Genomic DNA, 21,717 nt, shown 5'->3' with positions numbered 1-21,717 from the left:
ACAGGGCACACTGTTTGACTCATATTCAGTTCTCATCCACTGTAACCCCTAGGTCCTTTTCTGCAGAACTGCTGCCTAGCCACTTGGTCCCTAGTCTGTAGCAGTGCATGGAATTCTTCCATCCTAAGTGCAGGACTCTGCACTTGTCCTTGTTGAACCTCATCAGATTTCTTTTGGCCCAATCCTCTAATTTGTCTAGGTCTCTCTGTATCCTATCCCTATCTTGCAGCGTATCTACCACTCCTTCCAGTTTAGTGTCATCTGCAAACTTGCTGAGGGTGCAATCCACGCCATCCTCCAGATCAGTGGTCCCCAACCTTTTCCGAGTGGTGGGTGCCGGATGATGAGCCACTGAGGACCGTGACCGGTGAACAAGCATCTGCCAAAATGTCGCCGAGAAGCGGTGGCATCAAGAGGCGTCGCCGCCGAAAATCAGCGGCATTTCGGCAGCGGTCTGCTTTTCTGAAGTCCAGGGTCTGTATTCTGCTGCTCTCCTTTCTTCCTTTTTTCAGGATCCTGAACTCAACCATCTCAGCCTCCCAGGTTCCCATCCACTTTTGCTTCCCCTACTAATTTTTCCCTGTTTGCGAGCAGCAGGTAAAGACGAGCTCTGCCCCTAGTTGGTTCCACTAGCACTTGCACCAGGAAATTGTCCCCTACACTTTCCAAAAACTTCCTAGATTGTTTGTGCACTGCTGTATTGCATAGGCGCCGACTCCGTGGGTGCTCTGGGGCTGGAGCACCCACGGGGAGAAATTGGTGGGTGGATCCACCAGCAGCCAAGCTCTCCAACCCAGCTCACCTCACCTCCACCTCTGCCTCCTCCCTTCAGTGTGCCGCATCCCCACTTCTCCTCCCAGTCCAATAGGGGCAGGGAGGAGGTGGAGTTGGGGCAGGACTTTGGGGAAGGGGTTGGAATGGGGGCGGGGAAGGGGTGGAGTGGGAGCGGGGCCGGGGGTGGGTCAATCATCCACAGGCACCAGGAGAAGTTGGCGCCTATGCTATATTGCGGTCCCAGCAGATATTGGGGTGATTGAAGTCCCCCGTGAGAACCAGAGCCTGTGATCTAGTAACTTCTGTAAGTTGCCTGAAGAAAGGCTCGTCCACCTCTTCATATCCCTTAAAATAGTTATATCGGTATGAAAATTGTGCGTAGACCAGTATTCGATTCCTCATTTCTTAGTCTGCCCACGTATTCATCATTTTTCTCTGGTTTTCTTTACAACATCTGTGACGTAAACTGAATTCCCTGCTCACAGCTTTTTATGGGCGACAAGAAGCAGAATTGAAAAAGGCCCGTTTCCTGTCCCTGGTTTATTGAAGTTACTGATATTAACCTCAAGAGCCACCATAAAGGCAGGAAAACATCCTTTCAATCTAGATTATTGCTGCTACTGCAGCTCCAGTGAGTCAAACTTTGTGCGTTAACTGTGAGTGTGGGCAGAACCAAGAGAGAGTGATGGGAAACTATTACGCAATTCTGCAACCACAGAGTTTGTCGGAAAGTTCAGTACCTGCCACAGAATTGTGCAGCAAAATTTAAGCTTGCATTAAACGAACGTACACCCGCCCCATGAGGCCTGATTCTCCCCAGCCTTTCACCATGTGCAGTTTTCTATACCTGTGCAAGGTAAGGGTGTGTCTACCCTATGAGCCTATGACAGCCAAGCTCCACAGGTTACACCACCTCCCCACATGCCGTTAGCCACTCGAAAGCAGCCTTCTTCCATCAACATAGCCGCATCCACGCTGGGGTTTTTGTTGGTATATCTATGTCCATCAGGGATGTGCTGATGTAACTTTTTTGTGTAGACCAAACCTAAGGGTAAGGTGTTCTCACGATTTTCTGATTTGGCAGCATCTTACACTCTGCATAGGAATAAACTGCAAAACAGAACCAAGAAGAGCTGCTACTCTGAGGTACAAAAACCAGGGAGAACGGGGATGGTCCTGAGCCCATAAAATGGGGCAGCTGGCAGTGCTATTGGATAGCCTTGCAGATTTCCCAGGCTACCTACCTCATGAAAGAGATAGTCTTGGGAAAACCTGGACAGGTGACAACCCAAGGCCAGTCACTTCTGCACTGCCCAAATCAGAATGGTAGCATTTTCCACTGGTGAAATGGCTGCACCAGGTACTGCTTAACAGAGACTTGGGTCCATAAAAGATCTCCTTTCATTGCTACCTTGCACCTTGACCAGCCATTTACACCATTTAAAATGCTACCAAACCAGAATTTGCACTGGTGTAAATGACTATGTAAGGGGCGGGGTCAATGAACTGTGGTGGGGGTACAAAGCAGAGGAGGATCAGGCCAGGCTCTCCTGCATCTAGCAAACTCATTATGTTAACCCTGGAACCTAATGATGGTAACATGAATTTGCACTCTGCAACCACTATTAGCCGGACAAGTGGGCAGCAGGCAGCTGCAACCCAAGCCCCATCAGTGGGGAGGGCCCTTCGCGTCATAGCAACACCCTCACCACTCACTCGCCAGGGGCCCTTCTGTCGCCCAAACACAGACACACCCTGACTCCCCACAGGGCGCATGCGCAGGAAGACCCTAAGACCACAGGGAGAACACATGCGCAATCACATAGGCCCGGGAGGGAGGCGTCCCGTTTTGGCGCATGCGCAGTGAGAGCGGGGCAGGCTCAAGAGCATGCGTACTGAATGGGGGCCCCTCCCGCAAGATTTTTTTTTTAAGGGCGGAGTCTTCTATACGTGTGTCTCCTCCGCCTCTTGCCCTTCCGCATGCGCACTAGCAAGGATAAACCCGGGTGCGGCTCACCGTCACCGCGCGCTCTTACCTCACCATGGCCCCGCCCTTTTGTCGCGCGTGCGCAGTGTGGGTGCTAGGGGCGGAGAAGAACGGGGCGGGTCAATGGGAGGCGGAGTCTTCCCTCGCCCTCTGCCCCGCCTTTTCGCACTCTCTGCTCATGCGCAGTACGGCTGCCCCGCCTTGTGCCCGGAGGGGCGGAGCTTCCTTTAGCCGTGCACTCCGCCCACCTGCGCGCGTCGCGTTCGGAAGCGCAGTTGTAGGGAGCCGAGCTTGAGCTGGGCATGCGCAGTGCGGGGAGCGGGCTTGTCAGGGTGAGACTCCCGGCAGGTGCGAAGGGCCGCGCTGGGGCCCCTGAGGGGAGGGGGGCGAAGTGGGGTCGTCGTCCCTGGGGCGGGGGCTTTGTCCCTGCGGGGAGTTTGTGAGGGGAGTGGCCGCAGAGGGAGGCGGCTCGGTCCCTGAGGGGGAGAACGCGGGGAGGCGGGGTGTCCGTGGGAGGGGTGTGGGGTGGCCGCTGAGGGAGGAGGCTCGGTCCCTGCGGGGGCGGGGTGTCCGGGGGAGGGGTGTGGGGTGGCCACTGAGGGAGGAGGCTCGGTCCCTGCGGGGGCGGGGTGTCCGTGGGAGGGGTGTGGGGTGGCCACTGAGGCAGGGTGGCCTTGGGAGAAGGGAAGGAAGGGGTGGGGTGGTGGTTGGCCCTGGGGTTTCTGGTTTGATAGAAGCAGAGCGGTGGGGGGGTATCTCGCCTGGAGGTGGGGAGGTTTGGCCCTTTTTGGTGAGGGGGGGAGATATCTGTGGAGAGGAGGTACCTCTCTTGAAAGGGAGGGGGGTTATTTCTCTGGAGTGAGAGGGGTGAATGCCTCAGTGGGGGGGGAGCGCAGGTGGAGGAGGCATTTTTTGCGGGAGGGGGCATTTAAGGAGGGTTTTGGCCCTCAGTGTGGATAGGGGAGATGTATACCTCCTAGATGAAGAGCAGCTTGTCCCTCAGTGAAGGAGGGAGGGGATCAGACAGGCAGATCTAGAAATCCTATCTGATCACGAGCCGTGCTCTTCCCAACTTTCGTTCTAGGACAGCCAGCAACTCTTCATCTGTTGCCATGGGGTGTCTGTTCTCTCTCGGTGGTAATGTGTCTTCCAGGCAGAGAAGAGAGAATGATGAGGACTTGCTAGATAGCAGAGATCGTGAGGAAGACATTGCCAAGTTTCCATATGTTGAGTTCACAGGTCGGGACAGCATCACCTGCCCAACTTGCCAAGGCACTGGCTGTATTCCCACAGGTAAACCTATCTGTATTGCAACTTCAATCCCAAAGCATTTTACACATGGGCTGGAAACCTTCCTTTTTTAGGTAAAACTCTTATCTCAGGATCTGGTTCAAAAATTCCCTCTTTGATTTACAAATCTCTTCTAAAGTGTACTTGCTTGTTTCTCTTTCTGCTACTGTTTTAGTTTCTCCTGTTGTATAGAAAAAGTTATTGAATGAACTTTTTGTGTAGAAAATACTGTGCGGTGAATTAGGTTTGTACTCATCATATATCTCCTAACAAGTTCTCTTTTCAAAGCCTGGTCACTTCCCAAGACCAAAGCTCCTAAATAGTGTTTGAGAATCTTAAGGCACTGGACTAAGAAGAAAAGGTTTCTTGGACTAGATAGTCTCATCATGGGGCCATCAGTCCCATGGTGTTCTTTAACTGTTAAGTCAAGGAAGCAATGAGACTGTTTATCCAAACCCAGCCAGTTGGTAACAGTGATATTTGTATTGTCTGCTACAGTCTAGAAAAGAATGTTCCTTCTCATGTTGAGGGAGCACAATATTAAAATACATACCCAGAAACCCTTGGCAGCTTTTAGTCATTTCCAGTGCCCTCAGTTTTAGGGAGCTTAGTGCATAGTGACCTTGCAAATGGATGGAATTGACAAAGCTTTTTCCTTTTGTCTTCTAGAGCAGGTAAATGAGTTGGTGGCGCTAATACCATACAGTGACCAGAGGCTCCGTCCCCAGAGAACGTAAGTTCAGAGTAAAAGAGTCTAATGCATGTCCACTAATCTTTCTCATGAAGAATAAATGTGGCTGCTCCTCATTTGGTGGCTGGTTGTGCTGCCACAACTAAATATTGCACTGACTCTGCATTTCCTTCTGTGGTGCCTTCCATGCTTTAGTTTAATCTAAGATAATGCCATCAAACACTTCTTTAGCTGTCACTAAATATTTCCCATTAACTCTCACTCTTGGGGTGTGCATGAAAACCCCATAGCTTCATGCCTTTTACAATCTTAAAAGAAACTGGCTTATCAACATCAGAAGCACCAGACTGAAAACAGTAAAGGGGGGAAATGACTCTGAGTGCCATGTTTACATTTTTTGGTACACTCAATCCCTTTCTTTTTGGTAAAATGTCTCCAGTTTTTTATTTGAGCCATTTAGATACATTATCCAATTTAATTTTATTTGTCTAAGAATAGCACTTACTATTTGTGATGTTTCTCCAGGGAAGCTCAGGTGCATTGTCTGATAGCTGGGGGGAGTGGTTTATGTATAGCACTTGATATTTTTTCAGGGAATCCTTTGTTCTTTCAGTCTTTTTTTCGCCTTCTCCTGGTTTTTAGAGTGTTTTGGTACTGCTAGAACTTCATTAGTAACAGCTGGTGATTTAGTCCAGGTGTTGGCAACCTCTGGCACGCGGCTCGCCAGGGTAAGCACCCTGTGGGCCAGGCCACTTTGTTTGTCTGCCGCATCGGCAAGTTCAGCTGATCGCAGCTCCTACTGACCACGGTTCGCCATCCTAGGCCAATGGGGTGGCGGGAAGCCACGGTCAGCACATCCCTCAGCCCGCAGCACTTCCCGCCGCCCCTATTGGCTTGGGACGGTGAACCGCGGCCAGTGGGAGCCGCGGTCCACTGAACCTGCCAACGTGGCAGGTAAACAAACTGGCCTGGCCCGCCAGGGTGCTTACCCTGGTGAGCCGCATGCCAGAGGTTGCCGACCCCTGATCTAGTCTCTCATTGTATGGGAGGAAACCGTGGCCATTGGCTTTAAATAAACAAGCCAGGACTTGATGAGAGAGAGAGAGAGGTTGGTCCGATGGTTTGGGCACTAACCTAAGACTTGGGAGGACTGTGTTCATTTCCTTGCTCTGCCACATATGTTCTGTTTTGTCTTTGGGCATGTCACTTAGCATCTCTGCCTTGGTTCTCCAGATGGAAATGATAGCCCTGCACTATTTTACATCTTATAGGGGTGCTGTGAGGATAAATACATTAAAGATTGTGAGGTGCTCTGATGCTATGGTTATGGGGACCATACAAGTAGCTCAGATCTGTGGTTTCCTCAAGACCGCTCCAAAGACTTACTGGGTTACTGAGTCCCTCTGTGTCTTGGTTCATGCATACATAAAATGGGGATAATATGCTTCCTACCTTCCACGGAACCTTTTAAAATCAGTTCATGTTTGTAAATTGAGACTCCAGTCACAAGTGCAGTCTTAGGGCAAAGTGGGTAAAATGTTCATGTCTGTTGCAGGAAGCTCTATGTGCTGCTGTCTGTGCTGCTCTGCCTTCTGATATCAGGGCTGGTGATTTTCTTCCTGTTTCCACACTCGGTCCTTGTGGATGATGAGGGCATCAAAGGGGTTCAAGTTTGGTTCGACCAGAAAAACTCCATTGTCATTCTTGCAATCACGGTAAAGCTCTGTCTAATCCTTTGCCTGAGTGAGTTTGCTGCTGGACTCTGGAGGACTCGGATTCTGATGTCTTCTCTCTTTCTTGATACAGACCACTCTGAGGATCAGAAACTCCAATTTCTATTCAGTTGCAGTAACCAGCCTAGCCAGCCAGGTGCAGTACATGAACACTGTGGTTGGAACCCAACAGATTACCAATGTGTCCCGCATCCAGCCGCTGAGCGACAAACTGGTATTACAGCCTTTCTTGAGTATTGAACCATGCCCTACTGCTGGTAATACTGGGCTTTGGAAGTGACCCACAGCCAAATGACTTCAACGGAAAAAGTTAGATGACTTATGGCTGAGGCTCCTGTGCTAATGAGCGGGACCTTCTGTATGGAGAGAGACACCCTCCCTTCTTCCTTTCCTCCCAGCTCATACACTAACCAGATGGGACCCATAGCTACATTAGAATGCAAGTGATGAGATATCACTAGTGAAGCTTCACATCTCTGACCAGTTCCTTGTGTGGCTAAACACAGCCTGTACTGGAAATGGAGAATTGGGCTTGGACTAGACAAGAATAAAGATGTTAAGGCTAGCAGGAAAAGAACAAATCTAGCATCCTCTCCCTCCCCGTCTCGTCCCCCCTCTCCACCCAAAAAAGGCAGGATGAGTTAATAGGAATAAGTAGATAGGTAAGGTAAGGGTTAATTTTCTTTTACTGTAAAGGGGTTACACAGGGAACCAAACACCTGACCAGAGGACCAATCAGGAAACAGGATTTTCAAAAGGAAGGGTAGGAACCTCTGCAGGTTTTTGGCTTTTTTCTGTGTCTTTTTGTTTTCCTCGGCTGTGAGAAAACAAGCTTTTCTTCTAACTCCCTCTTCTTTCAAATCTTCACCTAAACATCTGTGAGTACAAAAAGGAAACAAAGTAATTCGGCTGTGAGGAGCTTTGTGTTGTATTTACAGGTGTGTTGATTTGCTGGGTCTTTTTGTTTTCCTCGGCTGTGAGAAAGCAAGCTTTTCTGCTAACCTCCTCTTCTTTCAAATCATCTCCTAAACATCTGTAAGTACAAAAAGGAAACAAAGTAATTCGGCTGTGATGAGCTTTGTGTTCCTTTGTACTCACACTTTGTAGGAAAATTTAGACGGAAATAGGAGTTAGCAGGAAAGCTGTTTGCTCCATTTCTGGGATAAACAAAAAAAGACCAAGAGTACACAATTCCCGCCCCTGACTTTTAAAAAATCCAGTTCTCTGATTGGTCCTCTGGTCAGGTGTTTGGTTCCCTTTGTTCACCCTTTACAGGCAAAAGAAAATTAACCCTTACCTTACCTATCTACTTATGACACTCTCCCTCCCCGTCCCGTCCCCCCTCTCCACCCAAAAAAGGCAGGATGAGTTAATAGGAATGAAGGGTCTACTACATATATTGATGAAAGAAGAAAATGCTGGATAGACACTGGGGAAGTTGATGGGTTTTAATGACTGAACTTTGAACTGTTTTTACAAGAGTTAACCAAGTAAGTTGGATGGGACGAGGTGAGTCTGGACAGTTTAGTCAAGAAGTAATTGGTAAGCGGTTATATTAAAATCTACAAGTCTTAGTGCTTGCCAAGTGATATGACAATTCCCCCTCCCCCCAGCCCCCCAAAAAAGCCAAAACAAAACAGTAAAAAAGAACCTGATGCAGCTTTTGGGACCACTATAAAGAAATGTTATGGTAATCTCCTTCTGTTTAGCTCTGGCAAGGCTGCATCTGGAATGTATTGTTGGGTTCCAGGGGAAAGATGCTGATAAACTGGAGAAATCCAAACAACCGAAATGCTTCTGGGGGTGAAAGAGGCTGACTTGGGAAGAAGGATTAAAAGAAACTGGTTTAAATGTCACTCATGGTGTGTTGGCTAACAAATATCTGAATGCTGTGAATGGCTAGAAGAGGGAAAAATTTATCTAAAGGGGTGAAATGAGAGTATAACTAGAAGTAATAGGATGAAACAAGGGAGAATCTAGGCTAGAAGGAGAACCTTCCTGACACTGAGATGTACAGACTAACCATCTACAGCACACCTGTAACCAAGTCAAGAGACTCAGTTTACAGCATTGTTGGGTCCTGCCCCACAACAAATTTCAGCTGTGGTATTTCTCTGTTTCCTAACTTGGTGATAGTTGTGTGGATTAGGCTTTGAATGGTGAAATAGATGCAAGGAGACTAGAGTCTCTTATAGCTGGATTGGACAAAGCACTGGAGAACATATTGTAGGGAATAACCTGACTTGGTTTAATACTGATGGTCACTAGCATCTCTAACTTCTGATTCATTATACTATTTGCTGAACATGTCTTCTCTTGTCCTTTTCAGGTGAATTTCACTGTGAAATCAGAGATGGGTGGACCTTTCTCCTATGTGTAGTAAGGATTATTTATTATTTATCTCTATATTTCGTGCAAAGAATCTGCTTAAATTGGATATCACTAAGTAAACAGATCTGACTCCTGCAGCTTTATTTAACGAGTTCTTGTTGGTCAGAAATACCAGACCTGATAGGTCATCTGTGCCACACTTTTTAAACATTAAAAAAATTGTTAAATTTTCTGGACAGTTCAGCCAGAGCAGCCCCAAAGCAAAAAGGGAGTTCCAGGATGCCCAAGAAATGTAAAAAATGCCTTTCTAAAGTTTTGTTATGAATCAAACTCTGTTTTAGTCTTTCTTCCAACATGTTTCTCTGTGTTGGTCTCTTACAGTTTCTTTTGCACATTACCCAAGGTCACGGTGCATAACATAGTGATCTTCATGAGGTATGTAATTCTTCTTATGCTCTATTGCACTGGAAATGGAATTGCAGTGACAAAATTACCTCCCTACTTAGACCTGAGTTCCTTCTGTTCTGCTGACACATTGGGCAGTCCACTTCCTTCACTGATTGTGGTCGCTTGCTAGTTGTGGTACTCCTTTCCAGATGTGCAGATTTGGTCATCAGGATTTGATGTCTTGAGATGTCAGCTTCCTTTTGGCCTTCACTGAGATCTGTCATACTTGCGTTTTGAGCTTCATTTTCACCTAACATCTTCAAGTTTTGGTTTAACAGGACTCTTTCGATTGCAGTAAGATTTTGCCTTAGTGGGTCACACACCCAACAGCAGGACCTTTCTCTTTAATCTGGGCTTGGGACTAGCACTGTTGCTAACAGCGTGAGAGTTAAAGCTGTAGCACTGCATACCAATTCCTTCCGGGAAGCATCCCAAGCTAGTTCCATGTATCTGGAAGTCTGGCCAGATGCTAGGAGATATGGCTGTGTAAAGTGTGGGTCACCCTCTGTAGGAGAGGATAGTTGGCGGAAGAACTGGGAGTGGGATGGCAAAGCAGGTGATGGTTGTATCAGAAGAAACTTTCAGTATTTATCATGCCGATTCCCATCACTGTGATCTAGGGGCCTAATCTCTAGCTCTGTTTTCATGAGTATTCTGATTGATTGCAGTAGGGCTAGCCAGGTGAATAAGGGCTACAGAGACAAGCCCTGGCTGCAGGCAAAGAAAAGCTGCGTAATGTGGAAGTTGGGTGGGCCTTTGATCATTTTTTCTCCTCTATTCCATTAGCAGCAGAGGGGAGGGCTATATGTGCCTATTCCTTGTGCCTTCTGTATAGCAGTGATTCCCATTTCAGTCTCAGTTTTTGGCATGGGAAGTTTGATTCCACTTTTAACTAGGGCACAGTCAGATGTGGATAGCTGCCTCTCTTTAAGAGTATGGTGATTGTATTTGCAGCAGGCTGCGGGCCCCAACAGCTGTGAAGAATGCAGAACAGTTAAAGCTTAGTTGCATAAATGTGAAAATCTGATATGCACCTAAGCAAATTCTGATGAAGAAAAATGTCCCACAAACTAACAAACATCCTTTATCTTGGTATCTCTATACCACAGTGATAAGTGCTGTATAAATGCCCAAGATAGTCATCAGTTTTTCAGGGGAAGGAGATTACTAAAAAGCAGAGCCACTCCTATTCCTGTCCTGATATTTTCATAATCTCTTCCCAGATTAGTGTCTTTACATTTAATAAGCCAATTAAATATTACTTGTCCTATCTGAGCTAAACTGAATCTCTCTCTTCCAGAACATCAGTGAAAATCTCATACATCGGCCATGTGACTCAGAGCTCCTTGGAAACATATCACTATGTAGATTGTGGTGCTAATTCCACAGCTGTCCAGGACCCTCGGCCTGTGTCCACCCCACCTACTCTAGATAGTGTAACCAAAGAGAGGAGGATACTCTGAAGACAACTGAGTCAACTAATACTTCTCTTTGGGAAGTGATCATGCAGACTGACTTTTATTATGAATTATGTACCTGTAAGCAGGATCATAAGGTAACTTTTAAATGGAATTAGAGGGATCGTTGATGTCTTTGGAGAAACTTGGGGTGAACAGGAGGTGTCTGAAATCATGTGGCACTTCATGTTAATGCATATGCATCTTGGCTGCACAGCTTACCTTTTGGGCAGTGATTTGAGAGCGTGTCCACTTGTGATCCAATCTGATCCTTCCCAAAACATGCTGAGTTCCCACCCACTTATAACTTTGACATCAATCTGGTATTTAGCTGTTGCAATGAATTTCTTAGAATTGAACCCAGAAGAATTCAAGGAACTGTTTTAAATATATCTTTCAATGGAAAGACTTAATGAAATTCAAAGAAGGCTTCAGACTCTCATTGCCTTGGGATAAATGCTGGGGATTGAATTTTGCTGCTGTTTGGTGGGCTCTGCTCTATTTTTTTTGTCCTTTCTGGACAAACATGGTATTTCAGTGAAACTTTTTGCCCCTCATTCTGCTTAGTGACAGCATACCATTAAAATGTTATGGCATTTTGTTAGTAGGATTTCTACGTGTAGTCATTCCAGGAGAGGTTTGCGCTCGTATTTATTCTCTGTAGCTGGAACTCGTGATGGATGCTGGAAGGGGAAATAATTGGAGCTAACCAGCATATGTTCTATTTGGGGTGGTGGTTTGTTTACTGACCAAGTTATCTGCGGATGTCCCTCTACAATGTATCAAAACCCTATTGTCTTAGCAATGGCTGTGTTTCAATAGGTTCACCGCTCTAAAGGAGTTGTACTGATTTCCTTGTATGGACCATATAGCTCTTGGGCCTTTTTCCTTCATGCAGTGTTTTGAAGTTACTGCTCTAGGTATATGTTGAAATTAAAGTTGTTGGGTGTCACTGAAGCTAGGGAACCTGTCACTGAGCAGTTTGATCTCTGTATTTGCTGCTTTCTTTTAGCAGGAAAACTTTGTACTGATTTGTAAGGGCCAATATTTTAGAATAGCATTTTTGTACTTCTGTATATTTTTGCCAAAGGAAGGGATTTAAAGATTACATATGCAGTATCCTTGTGTAGTTTTTCCAGACATTGGCTCACTTTTGCATGGGGATTTGGCTGAGTGCAGACTTGAACTGATTTCACTTAAGTTAATGAAAGTTGCCTGTCTCAAATGCTCATTTTAGTGATGCAGTTTGTATCTTAGGATGTATAATAGCCACTTAACCCTGGTACAGAAGGCTAAGCACAAGGTATTTTAGTTTTAAACTCCTTACTTCAAGTGATTCTGTAGGCTGCTTCAGAGCCAGACTCTTGCACACCATGATTTCAGGGCTCTTAAATTCACTGTAATTCAACTTAGCTTCCCCATTTCTTTTGGGCTAAATCAACTGGCATCTTTCTCTATCTTGCTTTAGAGGAAATAGCTATGCTAGTGGGGAGGAAAAACCAAACAGTCAGAATCTGAAAAGAAAACTGATAATATCTAACATGTTTCATTGAAGAAATCTTGTTTGTTCATGGTGTGAAGTAGAAAATGAACCTTATTTTAAGAAAATGTTACTATTGTATAGAATTGCACTTTACTGGCAGAATTTCTAGAACTGACTCTTGCTAGACAAATAAAACCTGAGATTATTTACCACTAAGTGTCATTTGAATGGAGTAGACCCTGACTCTTTTCATCTCCGGCATTTCTGCCCTGGACTTTGAATATGTTATACTGCAACTGGCCTGATGCACCCCTCTTAACTTCTTAGCTGGCTAATCCATGTATTATTAATTTGCAATACTTATTGACTTGTATTACGGTAGTATCTGGTGTCCCTAATCATGGATCAGTGCCCCAGCATGCCAGGACCTGTACAAACACACAGAGGGCTTAACATCTGCCTACTTTGGTGTTCTCACACCTTTCTCTGGAGCATCTAGTGTTGGTCCCTGCCAGAAATGGGATACTGTACTAGATGGACCTTGGCTGTGATCCAGTGTGGGAGTTCCTGTGTCCACATAGAGATGGTCTCTGCCTCAAAGAGTTTGCAATATAAGTACTCTAGCATCAAACGTTTTTTTCCTGGATAACATATCCCTTTAATCTGCATTTTGTCCCATTTCTCTGTATGGATCTTACCAAATGTACTAATGTGTTCTGTTCCCTTTGAATTGGTGAATGTTAGAGCCCAAACACTGAACTTCAGAGAACCATCTAAAATGCAGCAGAGTAAAAGCATTAACTTAAATATCATCCATTCTGGGGCAGCATGCAGTATGCCCTGCAGCTCAGGGGCAGTGTAAAGAAGGTACTGGGCATCCAGCTGTTAGGATACCACACTCTGTCTACAGCAGGAAGGGGGAGACTGTCATCCATTCCTGCCACCCACATCTTGAGTCATTGGAAGGCACCTCACAGATGCAGCAGGCTTCTTTCAAGGTCTCCCCTTACCGCATGGATATTTCAGATGTTGTGTGCTCTGAAGGGGGCAATGCATTCTGTGACTCACAACTAAAACCGTGCTTCATTTGTAATGAAAGAGGTGCTGGGGCACAAGCAATTTTTTTTACTTTCCTGACTGACGGGGCAAGCCCAGAGTTACCAGGGCTCAACCCTGGCAAACCCCTGCACAAATCTTAATTTATGTCTAATAATTAGGACTGTCAGTTAATTGCAGTTAACTCAAAAAAATTAATCTTGATTAATCACACTGTTATAAAATAGAATACCAATTGAAATTTACTAAATATTTTTGGATGTTTTTCTACATTCTCAATATTAATTTCTGTTACAAGACTGCTCACTTTATATTTTGTATTACGAATATATGCACTGTAAAAATGATAAAAGAAATTGTATTTTTCAATTCACCTCATACAAGTACTGAAGTGCCATCTCTGTATTGTGAAAGTGTGACTTACAAATGCAGATTTTTTTTTTTGGTTACATAACTGCACTCAAAGAAAACAGTATAAAACTTTAGAGCATACTAGTCCACTCAGTCCTACCTTATTCTGCCAATTGCTAAGACAAGATTGGTTACCGTTTGCAGGAGATAATGCTGTCTGCTTCTTGTTTACAATGTCACCTGAAAATGAGAACAGGCATTCGCATGGCACTTTTAGCAGACGTAACAAAGTATTTGTATGCCAAATATGCTAAACAGTCATGCTTTAGCCACCATTCCAGAGGGCATGTGTCCATGCTGATGATGGTTAAAAAAAAAAAAAAATAATGCGTCAATTAAATTTGACTGTACTTCTTGGGAGGAGAATTGTATGTCTCCTGCTCTGTTTTACCCACATGCTGCATATATTTCATGTTATAGCAGTCTCTGATGACCCAGCACATTTAAGAACACTTTCACAACAGATTTGACAAAAGGCAAAGAAGGTACCAATGTGAGATTTCTAAAAATAGCTACAGCACTTGACCCAAGGTTTAAGAATCTGAAGTGTTGTCCAAAATCGGAGAGGAACAAGGTATGGAGCATGCTTTTAGGAGTCTTACAAGAGCAACACTGATGTGGAAACTACAGAACCCAAACCACCAAAAAAGAGAATTAATCTTCTGCTGCTGGCATCTGACTCAAGTGATGGAAAATGAACATGCGTCAGTCTGGACTGCTTTGCATCGTTATCAAGCAGAACCAATCATCGGCATGGAAGCATGTCCTCTGGAATGGTGGTTGAAGCATGAAGGGACATATGAATCTTTAGTGCATCTGGTATGTAAATATCTTGCAACGCCGGCTACAACAGTAGCACGTGCACGCCTGTTCTCACTTTCAGGTGACGTTGGTTGTGATCGAACGACAATTCCCACTTCCTTGCTGACTGACTCTCTCTATCCCATACCCATGTTACACCTTCCAGCTGGAGAAACCCTTCCAGCTACAATCACGCTGTCCTTTTTCCTCAGGACCCTGATGGAGGCAAGCCAATAATTTTCACCCATTCTCAGTTGTGTACCTACTTGACCCTCACGGTATTGAGGAGTGCCAGTTCTGGGAATTATGCCTCCCAAAAATTGAGGACTGCATTTTCTTTCAGCTGAGCCAGTGGTTACAGACCATGCACTTGTGCAAGGCTAGAATCTGCATCTTGAAAATAAGCTCCATTCTTTTTATTCAGTTTGTGTGTCTCAAGATGAAAAGAACAAGGAAATTGAATGAAAAAAGCCCTAATTGTGAATTCAGCATAACAGATGAAGATTCAAAGGTGTGAGTAACAGGAAATTCCAAAGTTAACGATGATTTTAGTAGCATCATCTTGCCCCCATGTGGGGTAATTGGGGCTGATAAATGCCTACTGCCTGGGCCAAATTCTTCTCTCACTTAGTGTTGCTAAATCTCATGGTTTTTATCAGGAGAAACTCTTGAGTATTTCATGTTTTTTCTTCAAGCATCATTGGGCTTCAAATCAATAAGACTAGCTTAAGCCATGAGATCTTTTAAAAACAGTGAACTTTGGGTTCTTTTTCCTGTATTTGCCTTCTGGTTTCCAAACTTGGGGTTCAGCCTTTAAATTAACATGGGGACTACTTCATAGACCTGAGTTCTTTTCCTGGTTGTGCCCTATGCCTGGAGACCTTGGGCAAGTCATGTACCCTTTGTGCCTCTTTATCCTCATTTTTATGGATGTGGAAAGATGCTGACCTCCTTTGTAACTAACTACTCGTGAGGACATCTTATTACGCTTACTGGTTTCACTAGGAGCTGTTGCGCGTATTTTTTGTCTGGCTGTGCATGTGCATCTCCCTTGATTCCTTCAAACACATTGCAACCAGCATTTGTAAGTGTTGTACAGAGTGCTGCTGGGTAGTGGTTTCCCGCATGGGCCCATGCCAGAGTTATGAGTCCACATTAGAAGCATTTGCAAAGTGTCTCTCTTTAAAACATATATATAAATCTTCCAAGCTGGCTGTTTTAAATTAAATTCTTGTGACAACAAATTAAGGTTCTGATCCTGCAAGGATGTAGTCATCTATTTAACTTGACACAGGACTAGCTCTATTAACAGCTGTGCAGTATCACTAACCCCAACTATTCAACAATCATGAGTCTGGGCTCAAAAAATCATGGGACTTAATAAATTTGGAGGTTTTTATTTGCCTTCTGATTTTTTGAGCCTTTTGGTTTAATTTCAAGTTCTTCTGTACAACTGAGAGTTCTATGTAGTTTTAAAAAAAAGAAAATTGAGTTTCACGTAATGACTGGAGGCCAGGAGCTGGGCCTTTAAGAAAAAAAAAAAAAAAATTCATTAGATGTGTGATTAAAATCATGTGCAGGGACAGCACAATTATGCAGGATGGTTAAGCACAGGGGTAAAGCTGTGCAGAATGAGTAGATGTATTTTTGGAGGGGGCAGGGATTTCAGCTACAGAGATTTTTCTTCCAATTAGCAATTGCATTTTTTGGAAGGAAGCTTGTTTTAATTAAATCATGAAATGAGAGCCATTTTAGTTAAAATATTTTAATTAATTTTTTATTTGTGGTGTTTTGGTTTGTCATGAAAGATCCCAGATATGATAAAACATTATTTATCAAAGATTACATCATTGGGCAGCAATGAATACAAATAAAAACAAATTCAACACCGGTGTCTCTATTTTTTTAAGAGGAAAAGCATTCTATCTTTAGTGTGGGAAAAATCAGAGAGTGGAGTAGGGAGATGGGCTGAGGAAGACAGGGGAACAGAGTTGTTTCACAAATAGTGTGTGTGAACTCTCTACCATGCTTCAAATTGGTCTTGTAAAATACATTTTTTAAAAAAGTCTATTTTACATATATAAAGTAGTACATATTTTTTGATTGGTTTGTTCCAGTCTTCATGTCACCAAAGGGTCATTTGAAAGCAAGGCACTCTTGGGGGGGGGTGTGTGGAGAATTAGCAAGCAGTTTTAGGGGTCAATCCACATGCTTAGATTTGGAAATAAATCTTAAAGTTTCTTCTAAGTAGCTAGCGCCTAAGTCCTTATTACGGCAAATGTTTTCATGTATATCCCATTCATTTGACAGCTACTGCAATACCAAATGTGTAAGACTTAAGGAAGATGTAACAACATGTCAGATCAGAGCCGCTCTCGGCCTCCCTGGGCCATTACTAGGTTCCCCCGCCTGTCTTTAAGTATTCCCACTAAACCTGCCACAGACAAGAGGGAGCATGTGCCCAGAAGTCCCTTGATCAGCACCGTTACCTTGTAGAATTAGTGATTTCCCTTACAGAAATCTCATGGCTTCTGTGTTGTCTGTTCCTGTGATCAGTTTCAAGATTTTTTTTTTCCTTTTTAATTTTTTATTTTTTTATTTTTTTTTTCATATGAGGTAGCTTAAAACCAGGGAAGTTTGAGACTGGACCCTGAAACTTCCTTTATCTTGGTTTGAGGGGGGCAGAGGGGAGGTTAAACTGAGAAAGGGATGAAGGGAAAGCGTCAGAATGCTGGAACTTCCTATGGATAGAGACAAAAAATAAAACCTCAGATCAACTTGTACTTTCCAACAAAGTTTTTTTTTTATATCAATTGATGTTAAAAAATACAGACTTGTTTTACAATAATAGCACCATTTTTGTTGTATTATACACAGTACTCCTGCTGATGATATACACTGGGGGGAGAAGGATTGGTTATACCTGTACTTGGGACATCCATTTTGTAAGGAGGGGCCTTCACACCTGCCAGTTAGATTCCCACCTCCGTCTGACCCCACAAGAGGTCTTACAGGAAGACAATAAATAAATAACACTGTGACTTTATTTCACGGTCTGCCCAGTGATGGCTTTAGAAATAGATAATAGTCCAAAATGTAAGCGTGTGGATGTATGGCAATTGGGGGATTGATTCACCCATCAGTGCAGAAGTCATAAGTGATTGGAAAGTACTCAGGTCCTTGGGGTGGGTGGGGGGTTGGTTTGTTTTGGGCTTAATTAATGGAATTGGACTGGATTTTTTTTTAAAAAGTTTTTTTTTCTTTTTACAAAAAGCAGACTGGCCCAATGTCAACGCCAAACTCCTGATCGGCTCCACCAATGTCCATAGGTGCAACATCGATGATGGGCAGGCGCGAGGTCTTCTGTGATCGGTATTCAATGACTGTCTTGCCCCATTTGCCAGTGTGTTTCTGGGGGAGAGAATGAGACCAGGGATTACTAGATGCTGCAAATGCCATCAAAACTGGCCTCTCTGAAGAACAGATTCCCAGTCTGGGCTGGTTAGAATTTCACACGTGTGTTCTCAGGGGATGCCTATGCTATGGGGACTATCACCATGCCAGCATTACTCCATTGTGTAGATTCAGCGATTCCATGACCAGAAGGGACCATTGTGATAACAGGCGCTGACTTCCCCTCTGCCCTGTGGGTGCTCAACCCCCACCTTCCCACAGCTCCGCCCCTGCACTGCCCCCGCTCTGCCCCAATTCCACCCCTTCCCCAAAGTCCCCACCTTGCCTTTTTCCACCCCCTTCTCCACCTCATCCCCAAAGTGCACTGCATCCCCATTCCTCCCTCTCCCTCCCAGAAAGTCCAAACTCCTGCCAAACAGCTGTTAGGCGGTGGGCAGGAAGTGCTCAGAGGGAGGGGGAGTAGCGGGGATGTGGCGCGCTTGGGAGGGCGAGAGGAGGCGAGGTGGGGGCGAGGGGAGCTTGGCTGTCGGTGGGTGCAGAGCCCCTGCTAATTTTTCCCCGTGGATGCACCAGCCCTGCAGCACCCACAGAGTCAGTGCCTATGAATATAATAATCTGATCAGACCTCCTGTATAACAACACAGGCCCTAAAACTTCCCCCAAAGTAATTCCTAGAGCAGAGCTTCTAGAAAAACAGCCACTCTTGATTTAACAGTTGTCAGTGATGGAGAATCCACCACAACCTTTGGTAAGTTGTTCCAGTGATTAATTATCGTCACTGCTAAAAAGAGGTTTTATACTCACTACGGGAACAATGCCTCCCCAGATGCCAATAGCTAGGTCGATGAAAGCATTATTCTGATTAGCTGGCTGCATCTACCCTGGGGACTAGGTCAGCAAAGCTGCGGCACACAGGAGTGTGGATTTTTCACACCCCAAGTGCGAGAGCTATGTCAACCTGCATTTGAAGTGTAGGCCAGACTTCAGCATGGCACTGGGATAGTGCGAGATGCGCAGGGCTTGACACTTTCAAATGTTCACAGGAATAAACTTCAAGTGGGTTAGTTAAACTGCACTAATATCTGTCTTGACGCTTGGCTTCAGAATGAATTTATTTGAGCTTAATTCACTGTGGAACTGAATTACTCTTCCTCTGACCACAGCAATCGACAGTATAAAGTTGATACCGGCATAGCCTCCCAGCATAGATCAGTTTACGCTGAGAGGAGGAAGAGTTCTGCCGGTGTGGGGGCACCACCTCCCTGAACAATGTTAACTAACTGTGCTGACAAGCCCTCTCTGTTGGTGTAGCTGTGGCACTAGGGAGTGTTTTTTTCACACCCTGACTAATGCTGGTGTACGTTTTAAGTGTAGCTCAGGCCTATTACCCATGTTTAGCACAATGGGGCCCCAATCTCCAAGAGGGGAAATAGGTGCCATGAGGAAGGCCCATGTCTTAATCTCCCAGAAATTGAGGTGCACAAAATCACTGCTTTTGAAAATGCTGACGACCCTAAAAAACACCCTGTGCCTCAGTCTCCCCATGAAATGGGGATAGTGGCACTAGCTGATCAACCAACCTAGTTCATTGTGAGGATTAATTAGCTGATGTGTATAGAGCACTTTGCAGATGCCCTGTTATATAAACCCTAAGCATCAGTAACTTCCATCAGCTTACCGTGCAGCCATCCACCAAGGCACTGTATGTGAATCTGCTATTGCCCTCGGCTCTGATCTCCACGTCATTGGATCCCTGTATCAGGATGGCTTTCTTCAGGTTGCCGGAAACCTCGTCCATGTAGGCAATGCTGTTCTTGCAGTGGTAGGTGATGTTCTGGGAGCCTTCGGTGGACAGGAGGCGCAGGAAGGTCATCTGGATGTTGGCAGTGTTAGGGGCCAGGTTGTCATCTCCATAGCTAAACTGGAAGGACAGATCGAGATGGTTAGTGAGTCTGGGTAGCAATGGGCCTCGAATGTTAGCTAGGAAGGTAAAGGCAATCATGGAAGGCAATCTTAAATACATCTTCTAAGACAACCTCTTTTCCCATTGCCTTCCAAGTGTACTTGGGTGCCTAACTTCCTTGGGCTCCTGTGAAAACCCCACATGGTTAAAAAAATTCAAGAGGAATTTCAGAAAGTTGGCATGAACTGTAGAATCATCACCCTCATCCAACTGTTAACATCTTCTAAATTTCGAAGGCACCCCAGATCTAAAGGCCTTTGTGCTAAACAAGACTAAAAACTAAGTGTGGAAAAGTCAAGGTGTTCTTGTTCAGGGCCGGCTTTAGGCTGATTCGCCCGATTCCCCGGAATCGGGTCCTGCGCCTTAGGTGCCTTTTTAATGTTTTTTACTCACTCTGGTGGCAGTCCGCTCTGCCGGGGTCTTTGGGGCCCCACTACCCTGGCCAGAGCGCAGTGGCCCCACGACCACAGTTGGAGCTCTGGCTGGAGCACGGCAGCCCTGTGACCCCGGCCAGAGCGCGGCGGCCCCACTCTCCTGGCTGGAGCTTCGGCCAGAGCGCTGCAAGCCCTGTGGCCCTGCAACCACGACTGGAGCTCCAGCTGGAGTGCTGCAAGCCCCACGGCCCCGCAACCTGGCTGGAGCTCCGGCCAGAGCACTGCAAGCCCCGCGGCCCTGCGCTCCCGGCTGGAGTTCCAACCAGAGCACAGCAGCCCCACGGCCCCGCAACCCCAGCTGGAGCTCTGGTCGGAGTGCAGCAGTCCCGCAGCCCCAGCCAGAGCATGGCCAGCCCCTTGGCTCCCCTCCCCTAGCTGGCAATCGAAGTGCTGCTGAAGACTGGGCGCGCACCGCCCGGTGAGTACAAGCCCCGCCCCCAGGAATCAGGCTCCGCACTTGCTAGGCCCTGCTCTTGTTACTGAGATGGAAAAGGGTGTTTGGGTAGGGCAGAGTTCATTATAATATATGAGGTGTGATAGTTCTCAGAAGAAGCCAGGGAAAAGCAACACTCAAGTACAGTAAAAAGTTTCTATAAAAAAATTCCCCACGATCACGATCTCATTTTCTAATAGCGGAGATGCCCTATTGCCTCGTTTGGATACAAAGCACCAGCTTGTCAAAGGGATTTAGGTGCCTAGCTCCTACTGAAATACTTTTATTAATCTGGCCTGGCATGTTTTGCTACTACCTGGCATGCTCGAGATTGAGAAGAGATTATAAGAATTCTTATGTCTTTTGCAGATTTCACTCCACTTATGACACATCCCCTCTTTCCCAGGGTCAGTATGTCTGTTTACATCAGTGTGTGAGAGACATATTGACTTCTCAGGAGCAGATCCAATTTTGTCCAAGTTTTTTTTGGGGGGGGGGGGAAAGGGGGGGAAGAGAGTTTGAAATTTTGATTAAAATTTCCATTGAGGTTCAATGACATCAACCAGCTTGAGTCCTGAGCCTGTATTTTCAAAAAGGACTAGTAATTCCAGGGGGTTTTGTAGGGTGCCCAACTTGAGACATCTTAAAGAAAACTGATTTTCAGAGGGCGGTTGCTCAGTATTTCTTGAGAATCAGTCCTCTTTGGAGGGGTTTCATAGACTTATAGACTTTAAGGTCAGAAGGGACCATTCTGATCATCTAGTCTGATCCCCTGCACAATGCAGGCCACAGAATCTCACCCATCCACTTCTACAACAACCCCCTAACCTATGTCTGAATTATTGAAGTCCTCAAATCGTGGTTTGAAGACCTCAAGCTTCAGAGAATCCTCCAACAAGTGACCCGTGCCCTATGCTGCAGAGGAAGGCGAAAAACCTCCAGGGCCTCTGCCAGTCTGCCCTGGAGGAAAATTCCTTCCCGACTCCAAATATTGCGATCAGTTAAACCCTGA

General features: G+C 45.4%; 2 protein-coding genes across 6 annotated transcripts in view; one reads left to right on the top strand and one right to left on the bottom strand.

Annotated features, from left to right (window-relative positions):
- The first annotated feature begins 3,043 nt into the window (after positions 1-3,043).
- Positions 3,044-21,267, top strand: TMEM106C (transmembrane protein 106C). Of its 4 annotated transcripts, none has more exons than XR_004374541.2 (9): positions 3,068-3,109; positions 3,846-4,054; positions 4,721-4,784; positions 6,298-6,457; positions 6,549-6,689; positions 8,805-8,854; positions 9,188-9,241; positions 10,554-10,808; positions 17,739-21,267. XR_004374541.2 is itself a non-coding variant. In XM_032786770.2 (8 exons), the coding sequence occupies exons 2-8, from the start codon at positions 3,874-3,876 to the stop codon at positions 10,714-10,716; spliced, it is 813 nt and encodes a 270-aa protein (XP_032642661.1). In that variant the 5' UTR covers positions 3,044-3,093; positions 3,846-3,873; the 3' UTR covers positions 10,717-12,409. The 4 variants fall into 4 exon arrangements, 2 of the variants coding, with proteins under 2 accessions (XP_032642661.1, XP_032642659.1); XR_004374542.2 differs by having other exon boundaries at positions 17,736-17,775; XM_032786770.2 differs by lacking the exon at positions 17,739-21,267 and having other exon boundaries at positions 3,044-3,093; positions 10,554-12,409.
- The window catches only part of COL2A1 (collagen type II alpha 1 chain), a 64,620-nt gene continuing 60,628 nt past the window's right edge, over positions 17,726-21,717 (bottom strand). For both annotated transcript variants that reach the window (XM_032786766.1, XM_032786767.1), the window contains 2 exons: positions 19,554-19,796; positions 17,726-17,872 (listed from right to left, as the gene is read on the bottom strand). In XM_032786766.1, coding sequence (XP_032642657.1) covers positions 17,726-17,872; positions 19,554-19,796 — 390 coding nt within the window. The remainder of the gene's footprint in view (positions 17,873-19,553; positions 19,797-21,717) is intronic.

The sequence above is a fragment of the Chelonoidis abingdonii genome, chromosome 26, assembly GCF_003597395.2.
Source record: "Chelonoidis abingdonii isolate Lonesome George chromosome 26, CheloAbing_2.0, whole genome shotgun sequence".
Lineage (NCBI taxonomy): Eukaryota > Metazoa > Chordata > Testudines > Testudinidae > Chelonoidis > Chelonoidis abingdonii.
Note: the sequence above shows the minus strand (reverse complement) of the source record. Positions and strands in the feature narration are given on the sequence as shown.